General features: G+C 40.6%; 2 protein-coding genes across 16 annotated transcripts; one reads left to right on the top strand and one right to left on the bottom strand.

Moving 5' to 3' along the window:
• The first annotated feature begins 494 nt into the window (after positions 1–494).
• Positions 495–8,939, top strand: LOC122418970 (uncharacterized). 14 transcript variants are annotated; one of them, XM_043433174.1, is made up of 9 exons: positions 503–1,224; positions 1,437–1,654; positions 1,735–1,842; positions 3,140–3,267; positions 5,583–6,077; positions 6,727–7,002; positions 7,159–7,491; positions 7,968–8,198; positions 8,410–8,934. In XM_043433174.1, the coding sequence occupies exons 5-9, from the start codon at positions 5,708–5,710 to the stop codon at positions 8,664–8,666; spliced, it is 1,467 nt and encodes a 488-aa protein (XP_043289109.1). In that variant the 5' UTR covers positions 503–1,224; positions 1,437–1,654; positions 1,735–1,842; positions 3,140–3,267; positions 5,583–5,707; the 3' UTR covers positions 8,667–8,934. The 14 variants fall into 14 exon arrangements, with proteins under 14 accessions (XP_043289195.1, XP_043289109.1, XP_043289171.1 ...); XM_043433260.1 differs by lacking the exon at positions 3,140–3,267 and having other exon boundaries at positions 495–1,224; positions 6,727–6,993; positions 8,410–8,939; XM_043433236.1 differs by lacking the exon at positions 3,140–3,267 and having other exon boundaries at positions 503–1,047.
• Positions 8,940–11,887: 2,948 nt separating this feature from the next.
• Positions 11,888–16,388, bottom strand: LOC122411560 (protein tumorous imaginal discs, mitochondrial-like). 2 transcript variants are annotated; one of them, XM_043420464.1, is made up of 6 exons: positions 16,128–16,388; positions 14,322–14,800; positions 13,984–14,247; positions 13,430–13,874; positions 12,577–12,689; positions 12,160–12,348 (listed from the first exon to the last, which is right to left on the bottom strand). In XM_043420464.1, the coding sequence occupies exons 1-5, from the start codon at positions 16,345–16,347 to the stop codon at positions 12,589–12,591; spliced, it is 1,509 nt and encodes a 502-aa protein (XP_043276399.1). In that variant the 5' UTR covers positions 16,348–16,388; the 3' UTR covers positions 12,160–12,348; positions 12,577–12,588. The 2 variants fall into 2 exon arrangements, with proteins under 2 accessions (XP_043276390.1, XP_043276399.1); XM_043420455.1 differs by lacking the exon at positions 12,577–12,689 and having other exon boundaries at positions 11,888–12,348; positions 16,128–16,387.
• Positions 16,389–18,189: the final 1,801 nt, after the last annotated feature.

The following is an 18,189-nucleotide window of genomic DNA, read 5'->3' as shown; positions in this document are numbered from 1 at the left end:
ATTCGTTAATCGCAACTCATCACCTTTATTTGTGAGGGAGAGAGTACCATCACCAGCAGCGGTAATTATCTTATATCGCGCGTCAATCCATCTACGCGATGCTCCGCGAACGCGGTCGTTGCACCGGGTGCAACGACCATCCTTGCTTCCTTCTCATTCGAGGCTTTCGCGAAAAAGAAAAAAGAAATCTTTATCGATCAATCGTACCCGACGCACCTTTTTTTGTCTTTTGAACCGCGCGCGCCGGCTAAAGCAGTTGATTATGTATCATTTGGAAAATAAGCAGGCCAATATTTATCGCTTATTCGCGCGATCGTATCGCATAATATATTATCGTTTGGGTTTTTCTTTCCGTTTCGATGTTTGAGAAGGAGCGATTCCGATTCGGTTGCAACTTGCGCGAGGCGAAAGTGCAGCGCGTGCCAGTGTGTTCCATCATTGATTCCAAAGGGGTCGCTAATATTAGAGCGTGCATTCTCGCCTTCGCTTCTTCATTCGCCGCTTCTCTCCCGTTCTCCCCCTTGTATATACTCGGTGTGCTTCTCGAGGGTCTGCGCTGTTCGATGATCGCAAAGGGAGTTCGAGTCGTGCGGCGATGCATCAGTCGCTCAATCTTCTCCTTGCCTATTCCGGCTTATTTCAACTTTTTATTTGATCGCTCTCTCGCCTCAATTCGGATTCTAACGCGCGCGAACTGAGCGATCGACCCTCGATCCGTTTTCTTTCTCATTCTCTTCGAGTATGAGCAATAACGCGACCCTATACTGTTTCGTCTTTCTCCCAGCAATACCGTTGTTAACTTTCAAACTCTGAAATCGAACGATGCTACGCGCTGACTCGATTTTTCAAGCTTGCCTGCCCTTGCTCCAAAAATGTTATATTTTTCATTTTTGTGACAAAAAAGATAGTGAAATAGACGCAATAGTGCGCGTTTTCTAATTGATCGCGATCGCGATGACCGCTCATTATTTTCATCGCCTCCGCGAATAAACGCACGTTCAAGAATATTTGAGAACTGATCGAACAACAGAGGAAGGAATAGTGTCGGTGCGTGACAGTGCGAAGAGAGCGCGGACGCTTAGCCGCAGTTCCGATGATGATATTATGGTAGAAATTGAAAGAAATATGAGGAGAGCAGGGATTAGAAAAAAGTTGAACGCGTAACGAGTGAATAAAATGATGAAAAAAACGATTGTCGCGTGCATCGCGAGAAAAGATTGTACGGTATGGGTCCGTCTATTTATTCCGCTGGCACACATATAAGTACCTAATATATTAGCGACAGGTTTAATAATAGATTCGGGTTGCGTTGCGTTTGTTCTCCGCTTTTTTCAAGCACCTCCCTCCCTCCATAAAACACGAGAGCCAAATATTTACCAAGCACAAGGAGGTGAGGATTTTCATTCCTTTCATATATCTCTCTGTTATAATTGCAGGCATCGATAACTGAATATAGTTATATATGCGAGTCGAAGTAGCGAGAAGGAGGATCCGAGGAGCTTGCGCATTGCCTAATCCCGCGTGATCGAAAAACAAGACGACGCAATTATTTGCTTTCTCCTTGCTCACCGCGCGATGCTATGCGATGCGCGATATGTTGAATAACGAACGCGCGCATCCATTTACCAGATAAAAATATCGCGATCGCAGACGCGTGAGTATCGATGCGAGTATACTGCCGCTAAATTTGAAGAAACTGATAATTGTGTTGATTGTGCGGTGCAATGTATTCAGAGCCGCGTTGGAAAGCGCCGCGCGGGAGCATCGTTTCGTGGTGAAACTCGCCTCGCAATATCCCAATTAGCTGCTGTACAGCTGCGCTTGACACAGAGCTCGTCGGAGGTATTCGTTCTAGATAACTTGATATATGCCGCGGCTGGATTCTTCTTATTCATAGAAAATTTTGCGCTCTTTCATTTGGATATTAGGACTATATAAATATAAGGGAATGTCGGTCAAAGTGGGCACCCTAAGCGATTAAGCTACATGTATCGGTTTACATATGGTCTTTCGTTTACTGTTGTGTTCAAAAATTGAATCCCCATGCTTATTTTCCATATCCTTAAAAAAATAAATTATGGGGCAAAGTGGGCACTTCGTTGCGAGGAAAAATTTTTATGCCCACTTTGCCCCTTTTTTTTATAATGAAATTTTGGAAAGAGAAAGTTATTAAAATTGTGAATGTTCGCGCTTACCTCCATGTGGCAAAACGCAACTCACATAGTAATCACCCGTCTCAAAATATGAATTGTACCTTTTCATGTGCGTAGTTGATTTGAAAATTAGTTTTAAGAATAAACATCATCCGCACTGTTCAAAATCTTACGAAATCACTGCATCGCGTCACCTGGAAAATATTGAAAGAAAATGAGAAACCAAACACTGCAAGGAGAAGAACGCAGCCTCGATCCAATCTCACTTTCGATTAAAAATTCCAAATTTTTTGCCATTGGACCAATTTTCCTTCCCTCATCAGAAACTTAGCTCTCAACTCTAAATATCTTTCTTTCACAGAAAACTATCTTTATCCCGTTTCTTTCTTGACTATCTCGTACAAAAATTAATGAAAAAAAAAAAATTAACTCACCGGTGGCACGCGAAATTTTCTTTTGCAATAAAAAAAAATCAACAAAATCGAGAAAACCGAAGAAGCCCGCTAAATTTTCGTCATGCGCAGGTGTCGACGATGATGACGTCAGTTACCGATGCGATTTTTGTAATTAATACAAATAAAATAACCATTTCGTAAAATTACAAATTTTACAAAAAAGGTAATGAAACGTTTCGATATTCGGGAGGTGGTCAATTCCCAAATATCGGAACTTAGGATTTTTTAGATCCTCTTCTCTCACGTACGAGAAGTGTCAGTGTGCAGGTTCGTGCACTGCGACCGGCGGATTTTTGCCAAGAGTGGGTAAAGCCTTCCGATTTCCCCATCTTGCAATTCGAGAAGCTTGGCTCGAACTCGACCTTCAAGAACGGATACTTTCGTCCGGTATAGGAGCATCTAATGCTCTACATTGCTTTCTCGTTACGCAATCGGGCTTAGCCTCGCTAAAACGTACTGCGAGAAGCAATCTTCTCGTTATCGAGGAATGATAGGCTCCGTTATAACTTTGTTTTTGTACAATTTTGGTAGGAATAAGGAGGAGGATGAAGGAAAGATTGGGAGCCTTATTGTCGTACGGGCGGTGCTTCGCTGACGCGAGAGCGCTCCGTCCGTAGCCCTCTGACAGACTTCTGTCAAACCAGAAATCGTGCCAGCGGGTAAGGCTGTCCCGTTACAGTAGATTTTCAATTTTTATATTTAACATTTTTCAAATTTTTCGTTTATTATCTCAAATTAATTGAGCAATAACACATAAAAACTTGTAGAAGTGGTTATGGAACCAGAATCTGAGTTGAAAATTATTTTTTTCTTCACTTTTGGAAGTGCCCACTTTGCCCCAAAATGTATAATTTTTCAAGTGCCCACTTTTTTGGGGCATTTTTTAATTCTGGGGCAAAGTGGCCACTCACGGATTTCCGATTTCTGGGGCACAGGATCAGTGAGAATTCTATGTTTTCTGAGAATTTAATAGCTATTTGAGGCAGAGGGTGAGAATCAATTTGCTAATTACTGATAAATGTCTATTTTATTTCGATTGACAAAAATCGTACTTATAACGGACTTCATATTCATCAACACCTGCGCACAAGGTGTGCGCCCGTTGTAGGCATATTTCGCAGCGAATCCAGTCTTCGGAGGAATGCGAATAAAGTTGATCGCAGAAAATACAAGCAACGTCCGCCGCAGACAAGAATTTTTCTTTTTTGATGATCTCTTTTTTCTTACTTACAAGATTTGCGCGATACGACGGACTCGTGATAATGGCGGTTTTCCTACGATTTGCCCCCGATAAGAACGGGGTTTTACCACGGGTAATGGCAAAATTTATCCAAGTATTCCGACTAATTTTTTTTTCATCCCATCGAAGGAGGGTCCCTACTATGCCTCGTTTCTTTTCGGTTTATCGCAGCCTTCAATGTTCCATGCGGAAACAGTCAATTACAACGTCTGTTCAATGAGAGAAGTGACAATTATCGATTTTCACCGCATTTGAGGGGGTGGCCACTTTGCCTCATTATTTTTTATTTTTTAAAATTCGAGAAATAAGAAGGTAGAATTATTTTTGTGACATAAAAATAAGTTAATGATCATGTGCTAACCGACAAAACTCGTTAAATTCCTTAAGTGGACCACTTTGCCCCATACTCCCCTATATAAATTCAAGGAAGCGAGAGCGGGGTACTCGGTGGGTGACTCGATCGTTCCGCGAACCAAAACTTTCGCAAGAGAAATGACGACGAGCTACCGTCGTCACCACAGCTTCGCCGAGGAACTTTCCAAAAATTATTTTTGGAAAAAGTTTCATTCAGAGGCATAAAAATCGAAAAACCAATATTTTTCGAAATACAGCCGTTCCAAGCGACTATTCCTGAATAAAATGTCAACTTGGTAATATGGGAAAAGAAATAGGACCACTCCGGCTGCATTTCTTGGATGTAAATGAAAAAAAAAAATAAGTCAAATCTTACATCCCATTTCTGTCATGTTTTTGAGGAATGCAAAAAATTAACTTTGGATCCATCGTGCTGGGGTATATTTCGTGTTCGCTAGTGCGATATAGTTATCGGAGTCCCACCATTGATTTATGGTCCTAGTTTCCGGAATTTCTTCAAAAAAATTTTCCGGGGCACAACGGACACAGCATCCAAGAGGCATAAAAATCGAAATATCGAAATTTTTCGAAATGTAGCAGTTTAGCAGACAGAAAAAAAAGCTCACCAAGACAGCCAAGTCCTCGTCTTTGGAAGACGTTTCTTGCATTTTTTGCGAAAGGTTATTTTCGTCGTCCTCCGAAGATTGGATTTACTGTGTAACATGCAAAAAATGGGCATACGCACCTTGTGTACAAGTGTTGAAGACGGAGATGTTAGCTATGAGTGCGATTTTTGTAAAAAGTGAATAAAAGACCTTTTTTTCCTTATTCGTACTTTGATTACTATTGTGGTTTTTAAAAATAAGTCAAAAAAGCGAATAGATAGTGAGAAAGTAGTTTGGGATCTATTTTGCTCTGAAACTTGAATTTTTTGGGGATGTCACCGTGGAATTCAACAATTTACCATGATTTGTGATCAGGACATGATTTGGAACCGAAAAAAAAATGTTATGCATTATATGAAATTTCAGTTTGGGGAAAGTTCGTTTTGCACCGGAATTCAACTTTGTGTCCATTTTGCCCCATATTACCCTATATAAATATTCTTTCTATTTTTATTTCAATGCGTCTTGCATACATGCTTAATATACATCGGACCATTGTGGCTAAAATATAATTTGGCTATAGTGAGAGATCGAGAGATGGAGAGATCGGCGGTGGTAGGTCCGATATTTAAGGGTTCCTACGGGCCTACGCGCGGCGTATATAGGTGTATGCTCTTTATAATAACCGCCGCGCGATTAGAAACAATTATGGAAAGACGCATCCGCTCTAATATTATATATTAATAGTGAGCAGGACATTGATGCTTTTTTGCAGATTCGAGTTAATGCGCGTATGGAGAATGAAGAATAGTTGGGTCGACGGCGGCGGTTCGTAACGCGCGGATTACGCGACGCGGTGGCGGGTGGCGGTTTTGCGGTTGTGTGACGTCGCGAGTTGACATGGATGTGCCGGTGTTCCCGGCGCCCCCGACGCTCGACGGGGCTGGAACGACGCTCAGAAAGGTTCCGGACGTCGGAACAACAACGATTACGAACGAAACGATCGGTGATGATGATCGAACCGATCGTCATGTACCATTATCCGGTGGGAATACTATTATTGGTATCGATTCTTCCGCGTTTGCTAACGACCATCGTCATCGGCGGCGACGATTCCATCGCGTCGGACGTTTCGTCAACTCGATACATCCAAAAATAACGAGAGAAACCGATAAAACGCGTGCCAGGATAACCGAGTTCAGAGTGAAAATGACCGAACGACGCGAGGACGACGACGACGAGGACGATGCCGACGTCGTGTGTGCTTCGGGTAATTTTCATATCGTCATGCGTCTTCCTCGATCTCACTGTGCATGCGTTATTCCTCCGCCGCCGCCGCCGCCGCCGCCGCCATCACCACCGCCTTCTCAATCAAAAGTCCCATGGTCCCTCGTCTCGCGGTAATTTACTCCTATATATTTACCTTTCATAACTCGCCGCGACCAAACGATAAAACATCTTCCTTTCGATTCCTCTTCCCGTATTAATCGGATAAACCATTTCACTCACCGCGTCCGTGTCGTTTGAAAAATAAAAATAATAGCACCGCACTAACGAAAGCTTTTTCTTTTTTCCCTCAACTATTATAAATTATTATTGAAATATTTTTTCAAATACGCAAGTATCGCTGCGGATGAAGAAAAATCATTTGCAATAAATAATATGCATGCCCCATACTTCTCAGCCCATCACCAGGCCGGCGGAATTACTCATTTTTTTTTTTTGCTACCCTATAATTATAACCAATCTTTTCGTTTGATAACGAGTTACGCATAATTTTATCCGTGGCAATGAAAATACGTATGCGTTTGCTCGGGAATGCACGGGGAATTGGGGAAGAAAAAAATGCAATGTTCGTTTATCGAATCTATTGAAATAAATGATGTAATTCTGGTTGTTTTTGTTGCGCAACGATTCAGTTACACCGCCGGCGGACTCGGTCAAATCGAGAACAATGTCGGCAGACTCGTCGATTCGAGCAAAAGATGAAATAATGGAAGAAAGAAGGAGAGCAACGAGAACAACTGGTATTCAAACGGATTGCGCCGGTGGACCGTACAGATTAAAAGTGTTGCCCTCTCTCAGAGACTTTGCGGCGGTAGATACGAGTACTGAGAATTCGGATCGCGGAAAAAAATCATGGCGAATTTGTTGGCACCTCAGATTTTTGGGCAGGCTCTCTCTCTGTCAGTTTGGTATTAAACATTCTCTCTCATATAGGATTATATCGCACGAGCGGTTCCAACGAAATATATGCTTGAGCATCCGCTCGCTTCCCGCTATTTTTTATTTCAACCATGCAGCGTCGATGCTCGTCGTTTTCAAATGGATATATTATTTTGTCGCAACAGGTTTAGCGTGGCTATTGATTTTCTGGACAATGACAGGGGCTGCCTCGTTTTACGCGACCGAAGGTCCGAGAGAGCGCGAACAAGTCCTCGAGCTTAAAGATATGCAGAGAGATTTGGCGGTTGGTTTGGCGACAGAACTTCGTCAATTGAAGGCTGAGGAACAAGAAATGGAGCCGCTCTGGAGCAACAAGGTGCGTCAGTACGTCGTTAAACACGAAAAATTATTGTTGGCCGCTGTCAACTCGGGATACGGCGAGGGTGGCGACGGAGCTGGACAACTCTGGACCTTTCCCGGATGTATACTTTTCTCAATATCCCTCATCACCACACTCGGTGAGAGATTATCTTGTAAAGATTATTCTCGCGCGTACGCCCCCCGCCCCCCCCCCCCCCCCCTCCATTGTCAGTGGGCTATATTTTTTTTCATATATTCGAGTTTGTGTTTCGTCGCGCGCTCTCCTGCTTCGTTGAAACCTCGCATTAGCAGTTGTTGACTGACTAATAACAACACCACCAACAACAACAGCAACAGCAACAATAGCGGCAGCAACAACGATGAAACAAAAAATGATTTTTCGAGAATATCGGCATAATTCGCGCGACCCCTCACAGCCGTCTCTCGGTTCAAAACCATCAATTCGAGTATATTATATATTAAAAAAGCAATGAACGAAAAGTCCCTCAGCACACGAAAGAGCCAACCGAGCGGGTTGAGTCTACATAAATCACGAGAGTTACGAGGTGAAAACTTGTAATGAAACGTCCCTCAAAATTAGCTGGTGTTTTTTTTTTTTTTTTATTGTTGTAAGGTTTCGGGGCTCCCGTGCCTCGAACGACGCCAGGCAGAACGGTTGCGGTTGTTTTCGCCGCTATCGGTATTCCGGCGCATTTCCTACTTATTCTCAACCTCGGCCTCCTTCTTGCAATGCGACTACAAAGATACGCGGTCAGAAGGAAGTACAACCTCCGGAATGGAATTGAAAAGTCCGAGATGACCCCGGTACCAAAGTGGGTCAAGGTCGTTCCGTTTTGTTGCATCGGTAAGTTTCTGAATGCGAATGATAATCGTGTGTTATATACCTATAATATTTCAACTCACTCTTCGTATCCGGATTCATTTGTGACCAGTCGTTCGACTCGCGAACGAGTCTGAAAAAAATGTAAATTCTCGCATATCCGGCGGGATTTGAGAATTCAAATTTTAGTCTCGTACTCGTTTAATGATACTCGATGATGTTTTTTCATCTCCAGGTGTATACTACACGATAGGGATACTGTGTTTCGGTGCAGCCAGATCAAGACCCTTTGCGGCGAGTTTGTTGTTTCCTTTGGATTTTACGGCTGCCGGTGGTTTAGCAACGACTTCGGGTCTGGTGAGAATAATGTACGGTATTTATCTGGAAGGTGCGGTTACGATAGCGGCTGTCGCAGTTGCGGTTCTTCGCGTGTCCGCGACCCAGAGCTTGACCAATATTGGCCTCAAATACGGTCTGCTCACCGGGGCTTAACGTTGACAGACGTTGCTCGACCTCAACACGGCCGATAAACGACGATCGATACTTACAACGCGGCGCGTATCTAAAATAAAGTAAGAAAAGAAAACGAGTTACGAGGCGGCCTATATGTATACAGGGTGAATCATTTAACGTGACCACTTCGAATAATTCCTAAAACAAGCGTTGTATGAAAAAAATGTTCAGACAAAAGTTACACGGTTTCGAGGGACACATTATGTGGTACATATGTTGTTTTGATGGATGGAGACGTTTCGAAGATTTGAAGGTCAACCTTGTTTTTTTAAGTAGAATACTATATTTTTTATATAAAAATATGGTAGAGTATCGAATTCTGAGTGAAAAAGTATAGACCTAGATTAGCCCTAAACCTAATAGTTAACAAGTTATTTCACTACATTCCTTCCATTACCTATGATACCTATGTAAAGGCGGGAAATCGTGATGGTATTGACAATAGGTTTATCTGAATAATGTAATTCATGTTTTTTTGCAGAAAATTTATTTTAACAAATGTTCGAAGTGATGGCCATTAACCTCCACACATTTCCGAAGACGTAAAACTAATAATTCTCGTGATCTTCAACAATAATGTCAATAATAGCCGGAGATGTTTCTGATGATTGTAAACACTGGCATTGTAACGTCACTATCATGATAGCGCCGCTATCACACCAGAAACCATTCGAAGATCAAGAGAATCATTAGTTCTACGCCTTCGGAAATGTGTCGAGGTCATCACTTCGAACATTTGTTAAGAGGATGGATCAGTCGGTATATCACAACCGTGAGTGCGAGAGAGATAGCTGCAAATTTCGAAATCGAAATTCTTTGACACAGTTTGACCGATTAAAAAAAGGCTCTATCAGTCGATTTTTGCCATCGTTCTGCGCAGGCTGACAGAGCCTTTTTTTTAATCGGTGAAACCGTGTCAAAGAATTTCAATTTCAAAAATTCCAAGTGAGGTTAGTCGACTGATCCATACTCTTAAAATAAATGTTCTGCAAAAAAACATGAATTACATTATTCAGATAATCCTAATATCAATACCATCACGATTTCCCGTCTTTACATAGGTATCATAGGTAATGGAAGGAATGTAGTGAAATAACTTGTTAACTATTAAGTTTAGGGCTAATGTAGGTCTATACTTTTTTTTACTCAGAATTCGATACTCCACCATACTTTGATATAAATAATATAGCATTCCGCTTAAAAAAACGAAGTTGATCTTCAAATCTCCGAAACGTCTCCACCTATCAAAACAACATATGTACCACATAATGTGCCTCTCAAAACCGTGCAACTTATGTCTGAACATTTTTTTCAAACAACGCTTATTTTAGGAATTATTCGAAGAAGCAGCAGGCGAGGCTTTGTTCCATGCACATTAGGTTCGACATGCTTTCGTCCAGCGCACGAGCAACGGGATACCATGCGCGCACTTTCATCCGGCGGGTTTGTTTCCTTCAAGTTATGCCGAATACAATACCCTCCGAGCTGTGATGAACACAGCCTTTCGATTGAACAGCGTGCGGCGACAGCCTGCTCCTACATATATCTACCAACATTCGTACTCAATGATCAAACCGTTTCGAGTACAACGCGAAATATGTATACAGCACACGGTGGTGATAAAACGTGTACAATGCACCGTCGTTCGAGTGCATTTATTATTTACCCCACCCGCGCTGAGATTCGATAAGAAAAATTAACTCTCCGGAATATTGGTATATACGCCGATTGCTCTGCGGCTTCGAAAGAACGAAAAGAAGGTTCTTGGATTTATTAGCTTTCTCCTATCTTCTTTTCTCATGTACTTACCAAATGGATTGAAATGGATTTTTGTAAGGTAAACGCTGATTGTCGCCGATAAATATGTTGTTGGTTGGGGTATACTCTTCGCTCTTCGCAACTCAAATAATTGAGAATATATCGCCGCATCAGTTAAACCAGAAGATTCTAACCTTTTTATATAGCAATATGAATAAAAACAATATCGCAATATTATTAACGATGCTGGTACTTGTATTCCTTAATAACGGAACGTAATACGCAATCGTTGAAATATCAAATTTCATCAACCTCATTTTCATTCATCCGACGGCAGTTACGATCTTTTATTTGTGTACCTCTCAACTGCTCAAATTCATTGGACCGAAGGTTGGATCCGTGACGCGTCGTGTGATGCCAAAAGTTCGTAAATATAAGAGTGTCTCGATTGCAGTGCCAACGAATCGTGTCACCGAACATAACAAAGTCTCTCGACTTAACAATTTTTATGTACATCGGTACGCACCATCCCAAGATCCAATCAACATTTTCTCTTTCAGTTTTACTCTTAAGAGAGCCCCTTCAGCCTCAGAATTTTCAAGAATCAATCCGCATATTTTCTCGGCAAGTGACACTACTACAGATAATATATAGTTGTCATGAAATAAATGCAGAATGTACGATTAAAAAAAAAGCCATCTTTTCGAGGCTTTGGTATATGTAATTGATGGCGACGAGTCGTTATGATAATAAAGGGCCAACCGAGGAAATAACGAGGCACGTGTACTGACAAAGTAATCGCGATACATTCTATTATTGATTCGCGTATTCGTGTCGTTCCTTCTTCGTTATATATTCACGAGAATTGATTGAAACGAGAAAAAAACAGTACGTAGAAAAGTGGTAGTGGTAGTGGTGGTGGCGGTGCTGGTGCTGCTGCTGTTATTGCTGCTATTGCTGCTATTGCTAACGTTGACGCGGTGACAATGAAACAAACGACTTATCGATCCAAACTCCTTCACAAAAGCTACTTTTTTTCTATTCTACCCCCATTTTCCATCTCGCGATTGACAAAAAATTTCACAGGTGCCAGAAATATAATTCATAATATTCACATTGATTACGACAAGTGGATTTCAAAGCATCAAATCATTTATAATACGCTAAAATTAATTTTCAATTTATACAATAACGATTATTATTACTATTATTATTATTATCGTCGTCGTTATCAATATTTTTATTATCATGCATTATATCGATGCGGATGTCGTTGTAGCATTTGAGATTGTAAAAATCATAATCGGACATTTTTTCATTAGTACAGTAAAAAGCAAATATTCCTCGTTAATATTGGAATAATTTTGTCCCTTCGTGCCACTGTAATTTACGACCCCCGATACAGTTTTGGACGCGTTTAAAACAGAATAAATGATCAAGGATCGAGCTGGTAACTTGAATTTTATTGTAAACCTGTAACAACGTAAGCGGGGATCACCCACCGTTTACTAATCGTCGATTATTTTCTTTTACATTTCGCTTTACAATCGCTCTCATCGATCGTCTTGAATATTTCGTTTCAAACGATTACGAACGGTGGAAATGAGAAAAAGAAAACCGTACCAATTCGATCGTTCTTAACACACGTACCAGTTCGAATTCTCTCCTGCTCGATCCGTTCAAGGCATTTTCCGGCGGGTCTTGTTGCGCTCACGATCGCCACTCTCTTGGTCCTTCGGATTATCGACCTTCGCACCGCTGCAGAGAGGCTCCGTCGAATCGTACTGCGGTCTATCCCCGGGTCCTTGTACCGTTCTCTCTACCGACACGGATGGTGAGTCTCCCAATGCCTCTCGTATCGATTTCAATAATTCCTCATATCCGTCGTAACATTGTTTTGTGCCTGAAAATTATTCAAACAAAATTCGAAATTTATCATTTCATTCGAACGTCGCATAGGTGCTATGAATTTTGTAGCATCGCTTTGAAAATCTAGTTTCCGATCGTAACAGATTGTATTATTATCGAAAAACGTTCAAACTGACGATTGAGATCTCGATGATTCATCGGGCATGGATAATAATCCTTTCTCTCCTTTTTCCATCGAAATCACAGATATTCGATTACTCACCTAACATCTCTTTTACCCAAAAATCGCTCTCTTAATTTTTTTAAGCAGACCATCGCTCTGTTCGGCTTGCTCGCCCTGTACCTCTTGTTTCGCTTGAGTTTCGTCTATGGTACCTAGAAAAAGCAATGTACGGTTTTCGATTTAGAAATTAATAACTACTCGCGAAATTGTTGAAAAAAAAATACAATTATCTATATTGACGCCACTTTTTTTTAACGATTCATTTATTAACCGCACAGCGTCATTCCCCGTTTTTTCTTTCCCGCGCAAGAATCAAAAAACGAAAAATTTGTCATCCGAGTAAATGGATTGACGCCAATTACAAGAAAACCGCCGTTGCTTTCTCACAGGTTTTATTGGAATAATATGGAATGGAATACACGAGTGGATACGGAGATGGGAATGGAAGAAAATTAAAACTCAAGCGATACTCGAGTGCTCTCAGAAATGTGATAACATATTTAGCAATTAATTATCAAAACGAATCCTTCGTTTTTTCTTTTTTAAATCGACCAAATATTCGTCCATTTTTCTTTCTCCTCTTCCTCCTCCTGACTCGTGCGCTGTTACGTCTTAATCGATAAATCCCGTGAAAAAAACTCACAAAATAAAAAGTAAAAAGAACAAAAATGGCCGATTTTTGTTTATTTTATTTTTTGATAACCGTTTCTTGATATTCTTTCTTCACCGACGGATAAAGAAGAATACATAAATTACTGTTCATTTGCGCTGTAATGACGAAATTTTTCTTCCCTCAACACCGATAGTTCGAATTCTCTTTCGTCCGGGAGTTTTTTCAATTTGGTTACATATATTTCTGTTTTGCTTCACGAATTGGAACCATTATCCTTACCGTCCTTCTTGAGCGTAATTCCGTATATACTTCCAGGCGTATCTCGCTCAAGTTCAGCGTAGGCTTGCACGAGTGCTTTTTGTTTAGCCGTAAGTGTCGTTGGTGCGACGATCTTAAGATTTACGTAATGATCACCGTGACCGAGACCGTTGACTTTTTTCATCCCTTTGCCCGTAAGTCGAATTTTCGTATGCGAGGATGTACCCGGGCGAATTTGTATCGTTTGATCCTCGTAGACTCCTTGTACCCTTATTGTACCACCGAGAATAGCTTGAGCCACCGAAATATCTGCATCCGTGTGAACATCAGGACCGTCCCGTCTGAAATATCTTGATTTCTCTACCCGGAATGTTACGAAAACCTCCTTGTTTCCTACTGCCATACGAATCGTTTGTCCGTCCTCAACTCCAGCTGGCACCGGTACAATTACTTTTTTATGCTGCACCTGTTGACCAAATGAAAAAATTTATTCCTGACCTTAGAGCAAGGCAACGCGCGTACGTATAAACGACGCTTTTATTTATTGGTTTAATAGAAAAAACTTAAGCCCATACCGATTGACCCTTGCCTTCGCACTCGATGCACGGATACTTGATGTATACTCTCGAACCGTGACAGTATCTACAGGTTGATCTCATGACGAAGGGTCCAGTGCTTATTGTCTCCATTCCCGTACCATTGCAATGCTGACATTTTATCGCTTTTGTTCCAAGCTCGCATCTTGTTCCGTCGCATTTTGGGCAAGTGTCAATTACGTTCAGCAAAACTTCTTTGTTTACGCCCCGGGCGGCTTGTGCGAAAGTCAGGTTCATAACAATCTGCAATATATCCTACGTATTAAGCTTCGGTTCGATTTTCGAGTAATAACTTGTTAATTCCCGTTGAGACAAACCTCTTGTGCTGCTCCAAAACCAAACTTGGAATCTGCAAAATCGTCTTGAAAGTCTGAAAAATTTGCGCTTTTGAAGCCCGCGTCACCAAATATTTTTCTAAATAAATCCTCCGGATTTATCGTCGACTGAAAGTTCCAGTTGTGATTAAAATTATCGGCCGATTGAGCACCCGGGTGAGACCCACCCTGGCCCATGCCCATTTGTTCCGACGTCGAACCCCAAGTGTCGTATTCTTTTCTCTTTGTATCGTCACTCAGTACTTCGTAAGCTTCCGAAACCTCTTGAAATTTTTTACTCGCATTCGCTTCTGTTTTATTAGTATCCGGATGATATTTCTTTGCAAGCTGGTAGTAAGCCTTTTTTATGTCTTTGGCCGAGGCATTTTTAGATACTCCGAGAATCTCGTAATAATTTCGTTTGTACATTCCTTTGGACGTATGGAATTCTCGTCTGGGTTTAATTATTTTGTCTATCGTGTCTAAAAATCATACAAAAACGCGGTCATCTTAATTATTTTGAAAATGACAAATATAAGTCCATCCCCATAACCAAATCAGCACCTGCTGCTGTAAGCCTTGAGCTTTCCATTGTAGGAAAAAAAACTTTTCCACCCGCTATATGTATATATGTGTATGACACTTTGAGGAAAAATGCTATTCAAGCGCTTTCCCAAAACCCAATGTTTGTTGTTCTTTCATGAGATATATCAACTCATAATTTTTATTCTTATTCCTGTATTTTGCAACACAGGTTTGCTCTTTTCCTTCTTTTCTCTTACTTCTCTTTGGAAAAGTAGGATTTTGTAATTTTATAAATATTAATGTCAAATTCATTAAATTATAATGATATAGAGAAATATATCTGGAGACTCAACAGAATCTCGGGACCCATACATTAACAGCTCTATTTTGGAATATGTATAAGCTTTGTATTCTTGTAAACGCATGATAATGACAACGTTGATGACAAACAAATGACTCGTAATAACAATCATGCCACGAGAGTTTAATCAGATTAACCCAAGAACTATGAACAATCATCAGGGATGGGTGACCCATTATCAAATATTAATGAATACATTAAGGGCCTGTAATATTTTTCAAATTATTTCGTTTGCTAGAACATAGGAATAGACTACGGATACGAGCATTCTGTTTTCATAGTTTGCTCGTAGGAAAACTGCAACACGGTCAAAGGTTTAATTCCCCTCCCCCCCCCCCCACCTCGAAGAGGTATTCAAAACCGCTATAACAGTGAATGAGTTTCAATACTTCTAAATGAGAATTGCTATCGGAATATTATTTAACAAATTTAATCATGTCAAAATCACACATCGCAAAAAAAAAAATAACTGAGCATATTCAGCAAGATCGAGTAGTTCATGTTCAACAGATTCAATCGTTGTGAATTGAAATCTCCTTTCAATCAAGCTCCAACACCTTCGGATTCCTCCAAACGAACAGTTTTAACTGGGTAAAAAAAAAACGGATATGAAATTTCAAAAGGTAAAGGGATCGGTCAGCAGGGTCATTCGAAATTTTTCGTGCGCGGTTGTTTTCTTTCAAATACTCTTCAGTTGACTATATTCGAGGTTAGGGATAATAGAGGAATGCAAAATAATCTAAGCCGATATTCGATATGAGAGAATGCGGTGGCTGTATGCCTGGTATTGTGTTTAATAACCAGGGTCGTATGACAACATTTAAACGAAGTGAAAAACACTTTCTGAAGCACTTTCACAGACATGATGTAATAGCCAATAACTGACATGGACCAAATCATGAGTAAAATTTGGTAGTAGTTACATTTTTCGCTGTTTCTCCGTATCCAGACTGCGACACCCATCGTCGAGGTACCAAATTGCCGCTGACATCCCCCGCATCGTTGCAACAGACTGCACTGTAATTTGTTCGAATTACTATTGTTAATTATGCGAATGCCGCCCGGTCGTAAAATTGCTGCGAGCCCCTTGCTGGTCGCCATATTTGTTCGAGTCGTCTCACTCAGACTGATGAGACAACGCATGGCCGATCCAGTTCTTTCTTCTCCGCAATGATACTATGGCGTACACGCTGCCGGCGGCGACGATGCGCGACCACGAGGTACGAGGTATTAAACAACATCCTCATTGGTCCAAATAAGTTGCCGTCTGCTCATTTATTCTAGAAAATACTCTTTGGCACCTTTGGCATCAATCATTTTCAGGGATCATTTTATCATATTCAAAAGTTAATAAATATGAATTTGTGAGTCAGATTTTTATCGGTGTCTCCTTTTTTGGCATAAACCAGAAGAGAGATCATCTTTTACTCTTCTTTCATATTTCAATTAATACTACCCGTACTTGAAAAAATGACTATTCTTTGTACTACTCGAAAAGGTAGAAAATTCAAAATAACAATCGTCGTAGTATGTTCATCGCACACCGCGCTTCCGGCCGTCGTCCGGAAAAGCAGAGCTCTCATTGGCTGTCGCTCGTCGATAGTGGGTAGGTAGGGAGGTAGAGATTGTCTTAAAATGGCGAAAAAATCACTAGGGCTCGAGAATCTAGCCTAACGTTAGAGCTTAGTTGCAAACGCTAAGCAGAGATGTCACCACGGTCGTTTTTGTCGGTAAAAACAGTCAGTGAGCAGGGGTCCTCAACTTTGTTGATAATTGAATACAGCACTTATTTTCGTGGTTAGTTTTTCAGTCCGGCGACCGTTTTAAAAATAGCGAATGAAGAAAATTTAAGAAATAAAGGGATGATAAATGATATGTGTGCGTGTGTGTAAATGTGGCAATCGTGTTTTTTCCAAGCCCGTTCTTAAAAATTAAATATTTAAAATTTAATAAAAGACCTATTTCCCCAGCAGCTGTTTTGATAATTTCATACATTTTGCGACGTTCAATTATATATGTTTTTAGAGTACGAGACACTAAGGAATCTACCGAATTTACTCCGGCACCGAATAATCATTCAACAAATAGATATCCTCATCAATTTCCTGAATAAGGGCGGGTTGTTCCAACTTCTAGGTAAGCCTATCTGACAGTTAAAGGTCTACAAATCAATGCTTTTCTACCTAGAAGTTGGAACAACCCACCCTAAAACAAACAAAACATCACCAGGATCAGTGGTCGGGACATATGGGTTCGATGGATTTGGCGGCATTGAACGCGCGAAGACAATTGATTTTATGCACAATATCGGTTAGTATCCAATAAAAAACAAACGATATTCATGTTTTTATTGTTATTAATATCGATTTTTCAATCAGACGTTCGATTTTTTTATATTTTTTTTTCACTGTTTTTAATTCTCATATCTAGATGAAAAAATCTCAGATGCATCGAAAGTATAGCGTATAGTAGAGTATATACTACCAGATATGAGAATTGAAAACAGTGAAAAAAAAATATAAAAAAATCGACCTTCTGATTGAAAAATCGATATTAATAACAATGAAAGCATGATTATAGTTTGTTTTTTTATTGGATACTAACCAATATTGTGCATAAAATCAATTGTCTTCGCGTACTCAGGGCCGCCAAATCCATCGAACCCATGTCCCGACCACTGATCCTGGTGATGTTTTGTTTGTTTTAGGGTGGGTTGTTCCAACTTCTAGGTAGCTTATCTGGCGAGTAAAAGCATTGATTTGTAGACCTTTAACTGTCAGATAGGCTTACCTAGAAGTTGGAACAAAACCCGCCCTTATTCAGGAAATTGATGAGGATATCTATTTGTTGAATGATTATTCGGTGCCGGAGTAAATTCGGTAGATTCCTTATAGTGTCTCGTACTCTAAAAACATATATAATTGAACGTAGCAAAATGTATGAAATTATCAAAACAGCTGCTGGGGAAATAGGTCTTTTATTGAA

Source organism: Venturia canescens, chromosome 1, assembly GCF_019457755.1.
Source record: "Venturia canescens isolate UGA chromosome 1, ASM1945775v1, whole genome shotgun sequence".
Lineage (NCBI taxonomy): Eukaryota > Metazoa > Arthropoda > Insecta > Hymenoptera > Ichneumonidae > Venturia > Venturia canescens.
This window is presented reverse-complemented; position numbering and strand designations above follow the sequence as displayed.

Excerpts from the sequence above, each read along its gene's own strand:
- LOC122418970 (XM_043433252.1), top strand. The coding sequence starts at position 5,708 with ATGGATGTGCCGGTGTTCCCGGCGCCCCCGACGCTCGACGGGGCTGGA. Across the intron at positions 6,078-6,726 it reads CGACGTCGTGTGTGCTTCGG|TTACACCGCCGGCGGACTCG; the intron begins GTAATTTTCATA and ends GCAACGATTCAG. Across the intron at positions 7,492-7,967 it reads ATCCCTCATCACCACACTCG|GTTTCGGGGCTCCCGTGCCT; the intron begins GTGAGAGATTAT and ends TATTGTTGTAAG.
- LOC122411560 (XM_043420455.1), bottom strand. The coding sequence starts at position 16,347 with ATGCGTTGTCTCATCAGTCTGAGTGAGACGACTCGAACAAATATGGCG. Across the intron at positions 14,801-16,127 it reads ACGGAGAAACAGCGAAAAAT|ACACGATAGACAAAATAATT; the intron begins GTAACTACTACC and ends TATGATTTTTAG. Across the intron at positions 13,875-13,983 it reads GCGAAGGCAAGGGTCAATCG|GTGCAGCATAAAAAAGTAAT; the intron begins GTATGGGCTTAA and ends TTTGGTCAACAG.